The 19,880-nt window shown below is 42.1% G+C and overlaps 1 protein-coding gene across 2 annotated transcripts in view; it reads right to left on the reverse strand.

The window, feature by feature from the left end:
- RHPN2 (rhophilin Rho GTPase binding protein 2) overlaps positions 1-13,060 on the reverse strand; it is a 53,073-nt gene extending 40,013 nt beyond the window's left edge. For both annotated transcript variants that reach the window (XM_075008446.1, XM_075008447.1), the window contains exon 1: positions 12,840-13,060. In XM_075008446.1, the coding sequence (XP_074864547.1) occupies positions 12,840-12,899 (60 nt within the window). In that variant the 5' untranslated portion in view covers positions 12,900-13,060. The remainder of the gene's footprint in view (positions 1-12,839) is intronic.
- Between the last annotated feature and the right edge of the window lie 6,820 nt (positions 13,061-19,880).

Raw genomic sequence — 19,880 nt, forward strand, 5'->3', positions numbered from 1 at the left:
TGCTCAGGAGGTGAAAAATCCACATTTTAGAGTGCTGCGCTTAAACTGACTGAATCCTCAGTTTAAGCAGCACTCCTCCCATTGGCCCTGGTTGTGTATTCACTGAAATGCTGCAGTGTTTTAAGTCCCACGTAGGACTCACTGGCAAGCTAGCTCCACTAGATCCAGGCTCCAAGAGTGCCCCCAGGCCAGTATCTTGCATTTCCACAGATCTCTGGGAATCTGCGCAGTTTGGGTGAATTTCCTCTGCAACTGCAAGGAGGGTGGGCATTAAAGCTAATCTATCTATATGAATAAAAGCTCCATGAAGGGAACCAAGCTGTATTTTATTCCCTGTAAGACTCCCCATCCTTCACAGACTCAGAAACAGGTGGTTTTACAGGAAAGTAAAATTTGGTTCCATGTTTGTAAAATGTCAAGAACACTGTTAACGTTCATTATATAAGCGGTGAACCAGATCTCATTTGAATCATATAGCTGCTGCTTTTGCTTCTGTCTGGTCTGAACACACCATACAGTAACTATTAAAATTACACTCAAATGTTTCCTTTTAAACTAGAATCCTAGGTGCTCATTAAAGTGAGACTGATCAGAAAAGTGGCAGTATAAAAATGGTGTCTGCAACACATTTTATGAAAACTGGCTTATGAGTATAAATATGCATAACTCTGAGATGTTTTGGACAAAGTACCACACATAACCCATCAATTTTAAAATTACAGTTTGTTGGATTTGTACATTCTACTTTGGTGCATGTATCATTCTTCTATGTGCAGTTAGAACAGCTATTTAGGATAACAACTTGCATCTGATAAGTTTCCCAAGGGGTCTTCTGTGACCACATCCAGTCACAGCAACGTCTCATCCAACAATATGTTCCTTACATGTACTAGCAATAGTTCATGTGTTTAGATGTGTTACGTAACTGCCTTGCTCTTGTGTTGGCTCTGCAGAGCTGACATAGCTATGAGGGGGAGAGCTGGATAATATCCTGGTTCATGGATCATCCATAAGATTATTTCAGCTGAAAAACCTTTCATAGTGCTGATGCTTGATTCATTGGTTCCAGTCAGAGTTTGCAGAGCAAGTAATTAGAAAAAGATTGTTTCACATCTAAACCTCTTTAATCCAGCAACTCTGGGAAACAGGGTATGCCAAATTAAAGAATCTGTCAGGCCAGGAAGCAGCTGGGGGGTCTGGGCCTGAGGGGTGGGGCAGTGACCTGGTACCAAGCTCCCAGGGGCATACAGGGCTCTATACTCTCCTTGCATGGCACTCGCAGACACCACCTCCCATCGCTATGGGAACAGCAGGGAAAAGCGGCAGGGGCAGCGTCTTGTTGCAGATGGAGGAGAGAGGGGGAAGCAGCAGCGTGTAGAGCTGCTTTCTCTTCCCCCCAACGGGCCGGCCGTACCATGGATGTTCCCAGATTAGGGACATCCGAAGCACAGAGATTCTAGTGTACTTGTAAACTGAACACATTTGTTATGAAGTTAATAAAAAAATAACTCTTATGCTGCTGCCATTTTCTAGTCATTTTTCAGAATATATGTTGGTGGTACATGTAGGTCAACTGCTATGTTGAGTTCATATGCTAACAGGCTGCAATGTCAAGCAGCCTACACATGGAGATGATATGACCATGACCTGAGACACACCATTTCTACAGTGTGTGTTTACGCCATCATAGCACTCACCGATATGGCTGAGTTTGAAACTATACAAGTAAAACAGAAAACCCCCTGTGCTGTCTGAAGTTCATTAAGTTAATTTATTCCTGTAACTTCCTACTTGGTTCAATGGTGTTCGTAAACTACAGAAATGTTGGTGCATTTTAATGAGTTCTTATCAGAGGCAAGCCCCATATGACTCAAGTTATAAGAATGTGTTATTTATATGAAGTAACTGCTGCATAGAAACTGCAGTCACACACAGACTAAGAGGAAAAAGATTATGTGGGCTATCAGTGCTTGCCAGTGCAGGTTGCTAGCACAGTTTCTTTGTTATTTAGCTAATGGATTGTTATCAATGTTGACAGGTTTCTGCCTAGTTCATGTATCTATGATTTTGGGGACTTCTAAAGAAGGAAAATGGGAATTCCTCAATGCCCTCTCAGGGATGTGTAAGACAAAGGGGAGTAGGAATAGAAGAAGCTGCACCTTCTTGTCTTTTTCTAAAAACTGTGCAGGTCTGTCTTATTGCTTGTGACATCCAGAAGATTACAAGCCTGATCACCTTTTGATAAATTAGTATCTATTTGTATAATTTTGTGTCCAGGCAGCTTCATCAGATGAAATTACTTTCTCTCTATGTTTTGGAAAGCTGACTGCATTTCCTTCATTCTCTCTTACTGAAACATGGACATGACAGAGAGCTAACAGGCTGCAACATCAAGCAGCCTGCACATGGAGTTGAGAGATAACTGTGAACTGAGATATACCATTTCTACTGTGTGTGTAGATGCCATCATAGCACTCACTGATGCGGCTGATTTTGAAACTATACAAGTAAAACTGAAAACTGTTAACTTTTCAGAACTTTGTCCCTCTCTCACTTTGTGTTAGCAGTGACACCTCTCTGAAACTGCATCATCTGGTTCAATATAAAATCTGACAGTAGTTTCAAGGTGACCCTGCCGACAATAATCTTCCCTGACAGCTAGATAGTTATTCAAGTTCCACATCATGACAGGAATCCAGACTCACACTGCAGTTTTAGGATACGTTGCACCATCTTCTTCCTATTGATGCCCTTTGTTGAAATGAAAATTTAAGTTTCTCTGGCATGTTTCACAAACAGCGTGGGTTAACCCTAATATCCTGGCCAATGGTGCACTACCTCCCTCTGTAAGATAGATTCCAACATCTAAGGCTGAAAATGTTTTGACTTGAAAGTTAGACGGTAAAAGAAGAGCTTTTGTCTAAGTGTCTCATAAAAAATTCAAAGACCGACCCAAGAAATGCATAAATATAGTTTTAGGCTATGTCTACACTACCTCAGAAGATCGACCCACTCAGGGTTGATCTTCCAGGGTTCGATTTCATGCATCTGGTACGGATACACAAAATTGACCTACATGGGTGTCGACATCAACCCCATGCTCCTTGCAAGACACAAGGAGTAAGGGAGACTGATGGGAGAAACTCTCCCATCAACATTCTTCAGAAAGGACAGCAAGGTAAGTCAATTGCAGACACATGGGTTCTAGTTATGCAATTGACGTAGCTAAAATTGCAGTTCTATTTCTTTCCCTCATGTAGACCTAGCATTATTTGTTTTGGTTCATGTATATTAAAAGCATCAAATCCACATTCTTGCTGTTACCTGAATTTCTAAATAATAATAATAATAATAATAATAATCATCCATATTATATAAATCTAGCAGCAGATCCCAATTTTCTGCAAAGTCGTAGTCTTAAGGTTTTGAACAACAAATGGCTTAAGAAGGGAGTTTATTACCAGAGAGACACTCTGAAGTTGCTTTGTTTGCACAAGTACAAAAGAGCTAGCTGTGTTAGTCTGTATCTTCAAAAACAACAAGAAATCTTGTGGCACCTTATAGACTAACAGATATTTTGGAGCATTTGCCCATGAAAGCTTATACTCCAAAATGTTAGTCTATCAGTGCCACAAAACTACGTCCTGTTTGCACAGGTTCATATACAGCGAGATTGTGACATTCGCAAGTTTAATATTTGCGAGTTCAATTATTCGTGGACGCTGGAATCCCTGTAGAAGGTGGAAGCAGAGAAAGGTGTCTCACCCAGCCCTTCCGTTGTGGGTCTGCCGAAGCCCCTGCTGGCCATCACTCCAGGTCCTGCTCCAGCAGCCACGGCAGCTCCGGCAGCGCTGACACCGCCCACACCATAATGGTGGCTGCCATCCCCAGCCCAGCCTACATAAAGTGGTGTGCTCAACACTGCCTCCAGCCAGGGCACAACACAGCCACCAACCAACTCCCCACGGCTTACTGCCAGGGTCTTCCTCCCCCTGCTGCTGCCCAGAGCTGCCTGGAAGCCTGCCAAGTTCCGCTCCCTGGGATAAAATGATATTCACAAAATTCAACATTCATGAGGTTTCTCAAAACCAAACCTTTGCAAATGTTGCAACCCTACTGTATTTTCATACCAAAGCACTAATGCATATTTTTGATAATTGCATGCTCTTGACTGGTGGAACCAGAAACCAACAATCTGCTCTATTTCTTTTCCCCATAGGGTCCCTAGTGAATGTCTCCTAACATTCAGCAATTTTCTTTACACCTTTGCTCCTATCTTTTGATGCGCTATACTACCAGTTACTATATTTCTGGCCAAGAGTGACCAGGCAAAAGTCAACTTTAAAGTTACTGTGACAAATTAGAAATGATGCTTTATAATGTAACATAGTCCCAGGGCGAGTACAGTCATCCTGAGCATTAAGTGGTTGCTTTGTAATATGATAATCTTGAATTGGAGAATCCCTATAACACTACCTTTGCCCAGATAGATAATCCATGCATATTTTGACTTTATAACATAGCACCAGGAAGTGACATGCATTTCCTGGAGCAAAAATTTGAGCTGTGCGTTTTGATACTGACTAGTTCTTTGTAAATTAAGATTTAGAACACAGCCCACCTTTAAAGATGGAAAATAGTTAAGACTGCAATTACCAGAAAGGGAAGTGTAGTCTGGTCCCCAAGTGAAAAAGCAAACACTCTCTCTCATTTGGCTGGATGCCAGAACACATCTCTTAAAATAGATTTCTTTTTCAGCATCAGAAATTCAGCTGTGACGTACACAAAAGAATGGATTACTTAACTGTTTGGCAATGAGGAAAGGTATTAATGTGTCAGTGAACATGATGCACATAATACGTATTTGAAATGATACACTAAATAGAGAAGGTGATACAGAACTGAAACTGGGTGTGCATGCTTGCTTAAAGGAGAACATTCACCTCCACCCAGAGCAACCTATACTGAAGCATGTGAAGCCAAAATGCAGGCAAAGACCCAAGTTGTGCAAATATGTCCGTGTGTATAATTTTACTTACACATGTAGCTTCCTTGACTTGTGCAGAACTACATTTTAGAGTAAAACTATTCATAGAAATATTTGTAGCATTTGGACCATCATGTCCAAAATGGTAAGTATTGTGATAGCTTTTCCTGGTACAAATACAAAAACATTTTCTTGATATTTTATTAGTGTTGTCAGCCCTGTGATTTTGTTGCTTTGCGTTTTTCTTGAACCTATATTATTTCCTAGAGTCATGTGATCAACTTTCATTAAAAAAAACCTACAACTTGGTTGCATAATAAAACTGGAAGAATGAACCATAAAGGCTCACAAGGCAGAAGGAAAATATAGACCAAACAAAAATTTAAAAAAAAATCATTAAACTCTGAATTTAATAGACTAATGGGGGAAGGGTATCAGAGAAGTAGCTGTGTTAGTCTGTATCCACAAAAATTAGAAGTCCCATGGTACCTTGCAGACTAACAGATTTTTTAGAGCAAAAGCTTTCATGGGCAAAGATCCACTTCATCAGAAGCATGTTCTGGGCGCAGACACACTGCACAGATGGGGTTGGGGGAGGAGAGCTCCCATGCCCCCCGAAGCCAACACCCATCATCCCCCGCCCACTCCTCCTCCTACGGTGGCTCCAGAAGCTCTGGTGAGTCATCAGAATTTATGGAGGGGGAGCTGGTAGACAGCATCCATTATTTCTGAAGTCCGTTTAATCAGGGTGCATTAAATTGAGGGTTTACTGTATTTTAAATAGAGTAAAGCCAGACTCCTCTTATTTTAACAATTGATGTTGGCAGGACAGGGTCACAGAATTGGAAGTCTAGTCTAGTTCCCTGCATTCATGAGCATACTAAATATTGTCTGTCTAGACCAGCGCTTCTCAAACTTTTGTACTTGTGACCCTTTTCACACATCAAGCCTCTTGAGTCTGACACCCTCCCATCCTCTTGTACATTTGAAATGCTTTTGTACAAATTTAATGCCATTATAAATGCTGGAGGCAAAGAGGTGTTTGGGTGGAGGTTTACAGCTCACAATCCTCCCTACAGTAATACTATGACACCACCTCAGTCCCCAGTTCGAGAGCTCCCAGTTTAGCTCTTTCCTGACGGCTGTTTGTCTAACCTGCTCTTAAAATTTCCCAGTGATGGAGATTCCACAATATCCTTAGGCAAAACATTCCACTGCATAACTGCTGAGACAATTTGGAAGATTTTTCTAACATCCAACCTAAACTACCACTGCTGTAATTTAAGTCCACGGCTTCTTGTGTGAGCCTCACCATTAAAGAGAGCTTTTTTCCCTCCGACTTGTTACATGAGAACAGTTATATCCCCTCTCAGTTTTCTCTGCTCCAGACTAAACAAATCCAGGTTTTTCAACCTTCCCTCAATAGATCATGTTTTCCAAATCTTTAATCATTTTTGTTGCTCTTCACTGGACTTCCTCCAGTTTGTCCCTATCTTTCCTGAAATGTGGCATGCAGAACTGGACACAATATTCCAGTTGTCAGATTGCTTCTGGCTTTGCTATTTAACAAGAAATGGCCAATTGTGTCTATACTACAGTGATCCTTTCAATATAAGTTCTTCCAGAAGAGCTCTTCAGAAAAAACTTCTTTCAAAAGATTGAGTCCACACTCAAAAAAAGTGGATCGAGAAAGATGGATCCACTCCTTCGATAGAGCATCCACATGGCTGCTGCTCTTTCGAAAGAATGGGCCAGGGATTGAAAAATCCCATGCCATGAGAACAGCTCTTTCGAAAGAAGGGCCTGTAAAGTGTCTACACATGCTTTTTTTCCCCAATAGAAACTTTCAGAAAAAGGCACTCTTCCTCATCTGGGAGAGGAAAAGGACTGATGAAAAAAGGGCTGCTTTCTTTTGATTTCAGATCAAAAGAGTGCATTTTGTGTGTAGATGCTCCAGGTGTTTTTTTTTCCAATAAAGGCCCAGCTTTTCCAAAAAACTTGCTAGTATAGACGCAGCCTAAGTGATTGTGTATCATTATCTAAGTGTTAAGATAGAATGTAATTATTTTACAGGGCTGGCTAGAACAATAAACCAATAATATATTCAATTTCAAGAGAAGAAAACACTTCTTGGTTTCAGTATTTACTAGAATTTTCCAGCCAACCATTTGACTGTTAAAAGCCTATCAGAAGGGGAAAAGAGAACCTTAAAAAGTTCTAATGTAATTGAATCATTAATTGTTATGGTATTTACAAATAATTATTTACTTTTGCTAATTTTACTTAACTCCAGGCCATTACAAAAGTTTAGCAAAGGTTTAATACAAAATTTCAATACTCTTCTAAAGAGAATATCTGTAGCTACATTATCTTCTAACAACCAGCAACAACATCATATTTGCCAAACAAAATAAAAAATAGTAATATTGCATCAGAGAACTCAGTTTCTTGAAGACAATCTGGGTTGACTAGTTCACTCTTAGAGTCAATTCTTTTTTCCTATTTGGGGTGTTCTTGATAAAGGTGGAAATAAATACCTTCTGTCTAATCACTGCTAATTTTTTCAACATTCTGAAGAAAACAGAAAAAAGGACAAACAGGCAAAGGAATATTCCTGAGTAAAAGCTAATCGCATTTGCTTAAGTACTAACAACTCTTAAGAGCCCCAACCAGCCAAGCTGGAGGCACAGATGTAGCAGGTTAGCAAACAGAAACCTTAGACACAGCAAACAGGATAACACTTCAGACCTTTAAAAATACTATTTTGGGATGTCCTTATTCAGATCAAGTTAAAAAGCCTAATCAAGACCAAGATCCATGTGTCCTTATTCACTGTATGGAATAATTATGGAATTTTATTTGCTTTTTCGTCCTTTTGCCATGGTGGTGAGGACTAAAGTTGACTTCTTTTACACCCTAACTTATCTGCAACACACCCTTTTCTTTATAAGCTAACCTAGCTGTTTGTTCTGTATGGCAAATATTCAGTCAGATCAGGCCAGAGTAGTTCACAGAGACAAAGTACCAAGCAACAGAAGCAGCAAGAACACAAACTTCATCAAGCTGGCCAGAAATTAGAAATTCATTAAACTGCCTGCCCTGTGATCCCACCTAGCACCACATATTCCCTACAAATCTAAGACTCAATGTTGGTCAGTCGCTCTCAGAAGCTTGGAATGGTGCAGGTTTGCTCAGTAAAGGGGGTGAAGAAACATTTTAAACCACTCCATTTCAACCTTCCTGATCACTTTGAGAGTTCCTACACTAGGAACTAACTTCGAAGTTAAGCACTACATCATAGGATCATAGAATACTAGGACTGAAAGGGACCTCGAGAGGTCATCGAGTCCAGACCCCTGCCCCAATGGCAGGACCAAGTATTGTCTAAACCATCCCTGACAGACATCTATCTAACCTGTTCTTAAATATCTCCAGCAATGGAGATTCCACAACCTCCCTTGGCAATTTTTTCCACTGTTTGACCACCCTGACAGTTAGGAACTTTTTCCTAATGTCCAACCTAAACCTTTCTTGCCGCAGTTTAAGTCCATTGCCTCTTGTTCTATCCTCAGGGGCCAAAAAGAACAAGTTTTCTCCCTCCTCCTTATGACACCATTTTAGATACCTGAAAACCGCTATCATGTCGCCCCTCAATCTTCTCTTTTCCAAAATAAACAAGCCCAGTTCTGTCAGCGTTTCTTCACGGGTCACATTCTGTAGACCTTTAATCATTCTTGTCGCTCTTTTCTGGACCCTCTCTAATTTCTCTACATCTTTCTTGAACTGAGGTGCCCAGAACTGGACACAATACTCCAGCTGAGGCCTAACCAGCGCAGGGTAGAGTGGAAGAATGACTTCTTGTGTCTTGTTCACAACACACCTGTTAATGCATCCCAGAATCATGTCTGCTTTTTTTGCAACAGCATCACACTGAAGTAGCCAGCAGGGTCTACACATATTTTTCCTTACTTTGTGAAAAGTGTTACTGAAAATAAATGTTTGTTCTTTGCTCCACTGTCCTGAGATTTAAAAGTCAGGTATTTAAGTGGTTTTCTGATCTTAGCACAAAGGATATAAATCTAAAAGATTTTCTTGGAAATTCACCAACAAAAATTGTAAAATAGTCCTTAAGGTCTTTTTTTTTTTTTTTTTTTTTTTGGGGGGGGGGGGGCGGCGCAGAGGGGAGGAAGGAGTACCGTGTAAGACCCTTACTTCAGAAAGTCCAGAATAAACCTAAGAGTATAAACAAATTGTGCTCTATTCAGGCTAAAATTTTATTTCCATTCTTCAGACCACATATACTGTCACAGGGTTTCTATGGCTTGACTGCTTTAGAATCTAATCCTATTCCAAAATCTAAAAAAGTTTGTGTGTGTTCTTTCTTCTGATTTTTATGGAAACAGAGGCATTAATCTTTAGCAGTATTCTCTACCTAAGCATTACAGGGAGTATTGTTTCTTCACTTATATTTACATACCTGTTGCAGACAGAAGACTTTGTACTTTCAGCCAGCCACATTAAAGTTGACAGTTTTTCCAAAATGTATGTATTGAACTAATCTTTATTCCTCAAAACAGTCTAGAATAGATTAAATGGGTGCAGGCAAGTACCATTGTAATGTCCCATTCCAACCGTAGATACCCAGCCAGATATGTATAATTCAAGTTCTGTTTGAGGTGCATTTATAATGGTAGTTTGTAAACCTTAGTATGCAGTGTGTAACATTCTTTTTGGCTTAAGTAGGGTAGGAGAAGCAGTTTTGCAGAATGGTTGGGGGATGTGAGTGCATAAAATGGTCCATCAAAATTTACTGTGAACAAAGACAAATGGTCTAACTTTTTTCCTAGTTTTGACACAAGGGACAAGACTTTGGTCTATCCATAAATCTAAAGTAACAAATTAAACATATCCCTATTTAAAGTGAACTTTTTTTTTTTCCTTTTGAGTCTTACATCAGTGTAACACCATTAATTTCTCAGGAATTCTTCTGACTTACAGCAGTGTAACAAAGGAAAAGCCGGTCAGTTTTTCAAAGTTTGTATTTCCTTAAGAAAGTTGAGAGCTAACTGAAATACTTGAGATAAATCAGGTAATAGTCTAAGGCGTCTGTTACCCTTTTTACCGTAAAAAAATACTGCTCTTCTGAAACGTTTCTTCAAGTTCTTAAGTGACTTAAGTGACACTCCTCAAATTGGGAAGGCAAACAGGATTTGGGCCAAAGTTTGTTTTCTGTCTGACTAGCTTATAATGCGAGTCTAAAATCACAAACCCTGTCAAAGCATCTAGAGCTTTAGCGATTTGGAAATGAACTACTAGGGACAAAATGTTCTTTCACACCACATGGCAGACCGAGCAGGGCATATGCACCTCCTGAAGCCAGTTTAGTCTAAACAGTGGTTGGTTATAAAAGCACTATAAAGCCACTTCTGCATGGGTGGATGTTATGTGTGTGAAGTTTTACGGGGGGCTGGGGGGGCCACAAGGTGGTTAATATGCTCTTTTTTAGACAGAGCCTTATTTTTTTTTTTTAAATATATGGCTACACCCTTACATCCAAGAAGGTAGATTTGTGTTGTATGTTGTGTGCGCATGTGCAAACCAAATCACAGCTACTTGAAGGTGGCACTGAATGCCATCAAAGTTAATAGAAACCACAAGTTTACAGGACTGCATCCTCAGTGACATTTAATAATAGAACTACTGCCATATAAATATAATGCAGGTGTGGATCACTGCATAAATCATCCACTCAGTTTAAAAGGAGTTACAGAGCTGTATAGTAGATATTCCATTATGAAGCTATTGAGGGTCTTATTTTCAGTAAGATGCAAGATACACACATAACAAAATGAGAACAAATATAAAACGGTGGATAAGCAGCTACAGTGGATATGTAATGAGGAAAGAGCTTTGAGATTTCACATTAACGCACACAATGACAGTACATTCTGTTATATTAAAAAATGACAGCACAAGATCTGAAGTGTGCATGCCTAAACCTGAGCTCTGTGAGGAAACCGAAATTCACAGTAAAGTCCATGGGGAGTTCTGCCTTCCCAGGGAGCTTGGCTGAGAAGAGGCTTTGAATATGAGCAACAGCAGCACTTTTTAAAGAGGCTCTGGGCGAAACTTATATACGTGGGAGTGCCCTAAAGAACTCCCAAAGTAAAAGGTGCCCTAAGTTCAGTATGTAATCCAACACCCCAAAAGAGCTTTGCTTTGCTTTGCTTAGTTTTGCGCACTAGTTCCTACAGTCAAGTGTCTGGCAAGCTAGAACAGCTCTGCCCTAATCTAAATCCCCTATCCTATTTCCTTTGCAGTTTGAGCCAGTTCCCGTCATCAGTTGCTTTTAATTAGAATTAACATGGTTTTAAACCATATTATCTATAAAGATCTAAGGAAACAGCTCACAATGTTTTGCTAAGAGTAACAAGAGAAGTAAATAAATTTTGCCCTAACCAAAATTCATTAAATGTCAATCCTAAATAGACTGCAGGTAATATACAAGGTAAAATTAATTACCTGTTGTTTAATATTAAAAATGGGGGGACTATCTGAGACACTCCAGGTCTTTCCAAAGCCCTGTGCTCTGCAATGGTGATAACAGATGATGGAGGGGCAGCAGGAGAGGGGTTTAAAAAAGGCAACAGTGGCACCTGGCCCACAATGAAAAGGGGGACCCATTATGGAGCCCTTTAACTCATCCACAAGGTGTAGGGCAGTCCAGCACCAGGTTTTGCTGCTTGAGCAGCTCCTACACCCAGCAGATCCCACTTGCCTGTAGGGGGCTCACAGCCCAACAGCCAGGCTCTATCCTTGCACAAGTGGACACTCAAGGGTTGCACCCAGGGGGCTGGCCCACTCCCCAATGTTACTTTAGTTCCAACACCTGTAGGGCTCTGAGCTGCTCCCATTGGTGCAGAGGTTAGTCTGGTCTAGGCCAGTTGCAGGTGTGGGGTGTGCCTCGGCCAGGTCCTGCCAGGCACGTGGGTCTTGAGGGAGCCCCTGCTCCTGTAAAGTACTAAGAACTGAAAGGGACAGACAACAAGATGTCATCAAGTCGAGTCCCCCTCCCTCAGGCAAGACCAAGAACCACCAGCCCTGTCAGATGTTTATCTAACTTATTCTTAACTATCTCCCATGATGGGAGATTCTACAATCACCCTAGGCAAACTATTCCCATAATTACCCCACGCCCCAACAGCTGAGAATTTTTTCTTAACGTCCACTATAAACTTGATTGTGCTGCTCCCAAGGGCTCAGCCCAACTGACTGCGTGAGGCTGGGGGGAGGGTGTGGGAGAGTCTCTGGGGAGTGCTGGGGACTCGGGGGCGACTCCGTGGGTAGAGAGGCGATTTGCAGAGCGCTGTACAGGTGCGGGGGGGGACATGGCGCCCACGGCCGGGGGGCAGAGGGGCGCACTACTGACAAGGCGGGGCAGGGCTAGTTTGTAAACGGCTTTGCACTGGCCTGGCTGGAGGCGGCTGCTCCTGCCCCGCCGCGCCCCACTGCCTCGGTCGGCCTCTGGCTCCAAGGACCCCGCGCCCAAGGGGCCCTCCAATGGGTGGTGCTGGGCCCACAGAATTGCTCTGGCGGCGGGGGGGGCCGGCGCGGAGAGGTGCCGGCTGCTTCACAATAGGACAACGGGGCGGGGGACCGGACGCCTCAGGGGATTTGTCTTAAACGGGCCACGAAAAGTGCCCCGATTTCTCACTGGTCACCCCCGGGGGCGCGGGCCAGACATGGGGGGAGGGGCGGCTCCCGCCAGCCGACGCCGCTGCGAGGCGGCTGCCGCTGGCCCCTGCCGGGGTAGGTGCGCTGAGGCGCCGCCGTCTGCCGGGCCCGGTCTTACCTTCCGGAAATATCCGCTCTCAGCCGGCCCGCAGCCGCGGGGCACCAAAGTGTCCGTCATCGCCCGCCCGGAGCAAGAGCTGCCGCGTCTCCTCGCCCCAGCGTGCGCCGAGCAATGCCCAGCCAGAGCGCTGCCGCCCAGCTCCACCCCCTGCTGGGGCGGGGCGGCTGAGTCAGCCCGCCGCCCGCGGGGTGGGCACGGGGCAGTGGTGCCCGGCCTGACAAGGGAGCAGGGCCCGTCCGGGCTGTGGTGGGGAGGGGGCGCTGCGCTGCTTTACAGACGCGTTGTCCACTCTCTGCAGCGCCCTGAGGGCGGGGGCGGAGACAATGGCGGCCCGGTCCGTGCTTGAGCTGTGGCGCCGCACCTAGCCCAGGTGAAGGGGGTAGCGACCCGCCCGCTTGTACTGCCTCGGCGGGCGCCGTCTGCTTCTCTCCCGGGACCCCGCTCTGCTTTGGGTGCCCACACGCCCAAGCAACCTGCAGCTGTCCGGGCATCTCTGCAGGGCGACGAATAACTCGGTGGTGCGGGCGCATAGTGTGAATGGCATATTGTGATGTGCCCCGCACAGGCTTTGTTAATGGCTCATGGGTTTCGCTGGTGCCCTTTGCCTTCCCATGCAGTCCGGTGCACGCCAGCTTTGAAAGCTGCAGGTGCGTCTGGTTCTGCAGCTCGCGTCGTTGGAGACAATGCCTTCCATTTGCCTGGGAAATTGTCCCTGCAGGGAGTACCCTCCCCCCCGGCGCCGTTCCTTTTGTTTTGAAATACACATTGTCACACCAGTCTTCCTGGGCCCCTTTGCTTCCCCTGATTTCCCCGTCTTCTAAGCTTTCAACTCGGAGATAATGTGGTCACCCTCGCTCCTTACTCTTCTCCATGAGTGATTAATTCTTCAGAGCTTTGGGGAGTATTTTTGTGGTCAAGATAATAGCAGAAAGGAACAAATATATCTCTTGTGTACTGTGCACTTATACATTCTGTTTTCCTGTTAAAGCCCCTTGTACAGCAAAATAATGCAAATTATAACTCAGCAGCTTTAGGGGCAGAAACTGTTTTTATTTGTTCTTCTACAATGTCTGATAAAATCAGGCTCCATTACTTTTCTTATTATGTATTTAGAGTAATGATGTAGTTTTAGTACTCATCTGGGAAATGGTTCTTCACTACACATTTGAAAACAAATTCTTCCCAAAACTGATTTAATTTACAACTCAAGTCTTGATCACCCAGTGGAAGCAGACATTTCTGAAAACTTTTGATAAAATCACAGTTACTTATAAAGCTTAGTTTTGCAAGCTTTAATCAGACTAAAATCCTTTTAAGAAAATGGGCAAAAAAATCAAGTAAACGATGGAAAATGGGACCCAAATTACACAGAAAGCTTGAGAAACTTTGACTCAAAATTGCGGAAACCTGTAGCACTTTTAGATACAAACCTCTTATCCATCAAAACATTTCCATTGTATAACAGGTTTTGTATGTATTTTTAGTCATATAAAGAATCTGAAATATTAGACAGCAAAATTATGTGTTCATTACTTCACAGTCCTGACCTAAAGGTATCTGTGAAAATGTAGTGGTTAAATACGTGAAATATTAACATCAAAATACTTTAACTTTCCATTAAGTAGAAATTATTATTAGGGTGTTTTGCAATAAACTGTAGTGTTTCTTGTTTTTTGCCAACAAATTCTCTGTACATTTTAAGTGTCTGTAACCAATGTCTTCAGAGAAGGGAGAAAATCTGCAGAGGCAACTCCCCAGGATCTAGGGAAAATATCTTTGTTGTTCTCTCTTCTTTTGTTACAGCTGCATTTTTTTAAATACCATTTTTATTGTCCTGTGGCTACTGACCAGATAATGATTTTTTTCAGTTTGGAGTCTACTCACCCAACCAGCCCTCCTCCCCAACCCTCCAAAAAAATCAGCTGTAATGACCTAAATATCTTAGGCCGTGTTCACAGGGAAAATAGACTGTAGTGGAAGGCAACCGTTTCTAGTTACCATATCTCTGATACATAAGTGGGAAAGTAGTGTTCCTTGCACCAATTTCCACTCAATGGATATGCAAAATGGGTGTAACTTCTGTCTTTTCTATAATAGAAAAGTGCCATGGTGTAATAAAATAGATGTTAACGTTAATCTAGCTAAATCAATGCAAATACACCTACACCACTTTACTTCTTGTTTACATTAATTCAGCTTGTTTTGGAAAATTACCAATTAAAGCTAAATTGATACAGACTGACAAATTTGTTTTGCTTTAACCAAATTTATTTCAAATCAGCTCAATGAAACCAGTGCAACTTTTTCTTCATAGATTAGAGTTGTATGTGCAGGATTACCAAAGGGCAATTTGACAGGAAAAGCAACCAATATAAAGTTGTAAGTGAAGTAGGAAGTTCCACAGAGCTTGCCAAACTTGTGTATATGTGAACCTATTTGACAAAATGGACCCTAACAATTCACACATTCTTGTTTGCCATGTCAATTTGAATTATGCTGTCCTAGCAGTGCTTTCCCTGAGAATTTCCCCAGCATGCAGCAGAGTCCAGCTAGATCTGAGGGACTTTCACCCCATAGCCTCAGGTCCTGATCCTCCTCTTCCTACCCCACCTCACTCCAGTTCTGTCCCTCCTTCCCATTTTATACCTCCCTCTAATCCTGCAACACTGGAAGCTGGCAGAGTGCAGTGGACTGAGGCCAGGTCACTCTGCTTTCCACCACTGCTGGTGAGTGCAGGGAGGGGCCTGATCCCTGCTACCAGCACCAACTCCCATACTAATCCCTGGGCTACCCTTGGTCCCACACTTCTCCATCCCCCTGAAGCAGGAGTCCCAGGCAATTCCCTGTACCATCCTATGGACAAATCAGCTCTGGCTGTAGGACATGGTACTTCAAGGCAAATAAACAAAGATTATCTGGACCTTTATTCATGCTCCAACTAATCAGCCTGAATAATAATACCTAATTTGTGTATTGCACTCTTCAGCAGTGGATCTCAAAGCACATTATAAAGGCATCCAGTATAATTATCCACATGTTATAGATGGAGAAATTAAGTCACAGGGGTGACTTGCCCAGTGTTACCAACAGGCCAGTGGCAGCTGGGACTAGAACCCACATCTTTGGAATCTCACTCAAGTAGTTCATCTACTGGGCCATAGTGCTCTAAAGAGTATCCAAAATTCCCTGTTTCTCTCCCTTATTTCATGATTTTGGCAGAGATACAATCAGCAGCTTCTCCTTGGCTTTCTTGCCCTCCTTCTCTTTTGCTTCTCTTTCACTCCTTATCTTTCTTTCTTCCCTCGTGGGGTGTGCCCACTACTCCTTATAAAGTCCCATTCAGCATACACAGCTGCATTAAAATGTAGCCACTTTTATCTCAAAAGAATAACATTCTGTTTGCTGATTCACTTGGTCCAGAAACTTCTGCCTGTTGTGAAGCTTTGTAAAGGAGTTCTCTTCCAGGAATAGTTTTAGTTTTACTGCAAAGCAAACTAGGTGCTGAGGTCAGCCACAGGTGGTGGGGGGAGGAAGAGAGAGCGTGATAGCACTATGGCTGTTGCATGTTAAAACCCCTTTCTGAGATAAGATGGGTGAGATAATATCTTTTATTGGAGCACCTTCTGTTGGTGAGAGAGACAAGCTTTTGAGGTACACAAAGCTCTTCTTCAGGTCTGGGAAAGGTACTCCCAGTGTCACAGCAAAAGCAAGGTGGAACAAATTGTTTAGAGTAAGTAGCACAAATTGTAAGGGGCACCTTGAAGATAGAGTGACCCATGAACACCTCTGTTGCCATAAGACAAAAGTGGGGATTAGTGAAACAGAAAAGCAGTCCTGTAGCACTTTAAAGACTAGAAATAAAATTTATTAGGTGGCATTATTATTATTATTGTGGGCTGGGGCCAGGTCACCCTGCTTTTCACCATTGCAGGTGAGGCAGGGGTGAGCTTGATCCCTGCTGCTAGCACCAATCCCCCGCTAATCCTGGAGCCACCTTTGACCCCCACACTTCTGTGTCCCCCTGAAGCATGAGTCTCGGGTAATTCCCCTGTACCATCCTATTCATAAATCTAGCCTCTGTGCCGTGCTAAACAGTCTGTTCCCCCTTGAATTTTGCTGCCCCAGTGGGAGAACTTTTCTCACTTCTGAAGAAGAGCTCTCTGTATCTCAAAAGCTTCTCTCTCTCAACAACAGAGGTTGGTCTAATAAAAGATATTGTCTCACCCATCTTTACGACCTAGTATACTGGGACTGATATGGCTATGACTATAGTGCATACAACTAATTCCCTTTGTGTCAGGTAAAGACAGAGATGCAGGATCTGTCCTATGCCACACATAGGAGGCTCCTTTGCTGTGCTGTACAATGTGGACCTCTGCATAGAAGCACAGAAATTTTTAGTGGAACCCTAATTAAGCTAGCAGTTAAGTCAAGGCCTTTATTTCTTCTGTAAGTAATTTTGGTAAATTAACTGAGAGTTTAACTGACTTAATATTATTTTCTGTGTTTCTTGTTGGTACATGCTTATCCCTTTGTTACCATGCTTAAAATACTCGCATCAATGAATCACCTAATTTTATATATTTATTTATGAATGTTATACTGTGTTTGTTACCATGGCATGCCAATGACTCACATATAAAGTGCCTATTTGAAGGGTTACTTCTACACAAAAAAAAAGTAATAAGAAGCCTAATTTGGTCCACTCTCTTAACAAGTTTAATTTAAAAGAAATGCGCTGACAAGTACTGGCAAACTTTACTGTGCCCTTAATTATAACAAAACATTACATCCATGTCTGGATTTCGGGCCTCATTCCAGGGTTTGATGTATCCTCCTGTATTGAGCTTTCATATAAAAAGGGCGATGTTTCTGGTAGCCTACCCTTTCTGTGGCAAAAACCTTTCAACATATATATGCTCATATTATTAACAATTAACTACATAATTGCTGAGTAATATAATAGATAAGTGATCCTCAGTGTTGTAGGTTAGACTGTAGAGAGCCACACTGTCATGGAGTGTTTGACTATTGTCCAAAGGCACAGGGGTCGTCACAAGCCTTACACCTTCCACTCCAATTGCAAAGCACATTTCTTTGACCTTGCTCTGCAAATGGAATGGGAAGTTGCGAGTTTTGTGATGATTCTAGTGCTTGCCTTCTCTAATATAAACTCACAGCAACCAGGGCTGGCCCAAGGAGGTTAGAGGAAAATACAGTTCTGAGAAAATCTAGAGGATTCCACAAGTGTCTATGAAGGTCCAGAACATCCTATGAGGTTAGTGAAAAATGAACCTACGTATGGAATACCTGAAACATGTTACTTAAAATATTCAGTTTTTGTTGTCAGTGACAAAAGGGAAACAGCAACCCAAACCCAGTATCTCAGGTAGTCTCTTGAATTCCCTGTCCTAAAACAGACCCTGTTAGTAACATGGATATTTGTATAATAATAGTACACCAGCAAATACAAATTTCACTGCGAATGCTTCCATGACAGGGAAGAACATGACAGAGAAAACAAGTTGTGATAGGAATGTAGTCATGTAGTACTTTAGGAACTACTGGAAAGTGCTTGGATACAATGGTATGAGTGTGGTGTAAAAACTATATAGAATATAACAAAATCATCACTTATTCTCTCCACCAACATGTACAACAATTGCAAAATTTTTATTGACTTGAACATATAACTGTTTACTACGGACAAAGTAAGACTCTGCACAATACAAGATGTAATTTTTATTTGGCAAAGGCAAGCCAGTATGAATAAAGAAGGAGCTGGAGACTTTATTATCCTATTTCTCTATGGCTGTGGCAACACTAGCCCCCGCCTTTTGGAAGGGTCATGGTAACGAGCCACTTTGGCAGATGCTAATAAGGCACTGTCATGAATACGCAGTGCCTCATTAGCATAATGGTGTCTGCATGTGTTTCGAAAGTGCTGCGTTTGAAATGCACACCACCCATGTACACAGGGCCCTTTTCAAAGGATCACTCCAGCCTTCAAAAGGCCCTTCTTCCTATTTGGTTTTGCGAAGAAGGGGCTTTCAAAGTCCGGGGAGATCCTTTCAAAAGGCCCCTGTCTACACAGGCAGTATGTATTTCGAAAGCGGCACTTTCAAAACTCATGCAGCTGAAGTGGCTCGTTACCATGACCCTTCCAAAAGGCAGGGGGTAGTGTAGCCATGGCCTGTAAGTGCCAAGCAAGAAGTGCAAGAGATATGTTATTAATGTTCATTTTGTGCAAAATCTAGCTACTTTAAGCCTACGTGCTAAATCAAAGAGGATTTGAATAGTCTTGGTTATAAAGTCTTTAGGATCAATTATTTACTAAACAAAGGAAACCTTCTATCATACTAATGACTAACAGCTCATTTTACCATTATGTATTCTGACCAACTGCTCAGTAATTAATGATGGGGGAAAAAGTTAATGTTTGTAAATAGCCATTGTTTCCTTTTCTACCTTTTTAAATGTGGATTTAAGCCACAAAAGATGTAGATAGGGAGAATTCTATTCAGAGCTATGTAAATATTTTCCATGAAAGCCAAATGAAACTCTACTAGTTTCAGTTTGAACACAAAAAGTAAAGCAGCTGAGCTCTGTGCAAAAGATTGTTGGTCCTAAGAACACTTGATATAAACTCAAAGCAAAACATCTTACTGTCTCGGATTAAATGGGAATTTCTTAAGGTTGAGTGTTGTGATTGCCTTTCAGTGTCTTAAAGAAACTTGTAACAGCTGCTCATATGGCAAATCTTCAGGATCAATAGAAACCTCAAGAACCTACCTGCAGCATTTAAATTAACACCAGATCTTTTTCATTATGTTTTTGCCTTCAGCACCTTGACCTTGAAAGAATCTGAACCTTAAGAAAAGTGGATGTTGGGAAACTAACTAAAACAACATTTCCATAAAGTTTCTCACTAATAATAATGTGTAAAGCCATAAAATTAAAATCCGGAGACAGATTAAATATTGCAGGTTTTCATATCTAGAGGTTTGTTGTCATTATATAAGATGCCAGTTTGTAAAA

Source organism: Carettochelys insculpta, chromosome 14, assembly GCF_033958435.1.
Source record: "Carettochelys insculpta isolate YL-2023 chromosome 14, ASM3395843v1, whole genome shotgun sequence".
Taxonomy (NCBI): Eukaryota; Metazoa; Chordata; order Testudines; family Carettochelyidae; genus Carettochelys; species Carettochelys insculpta.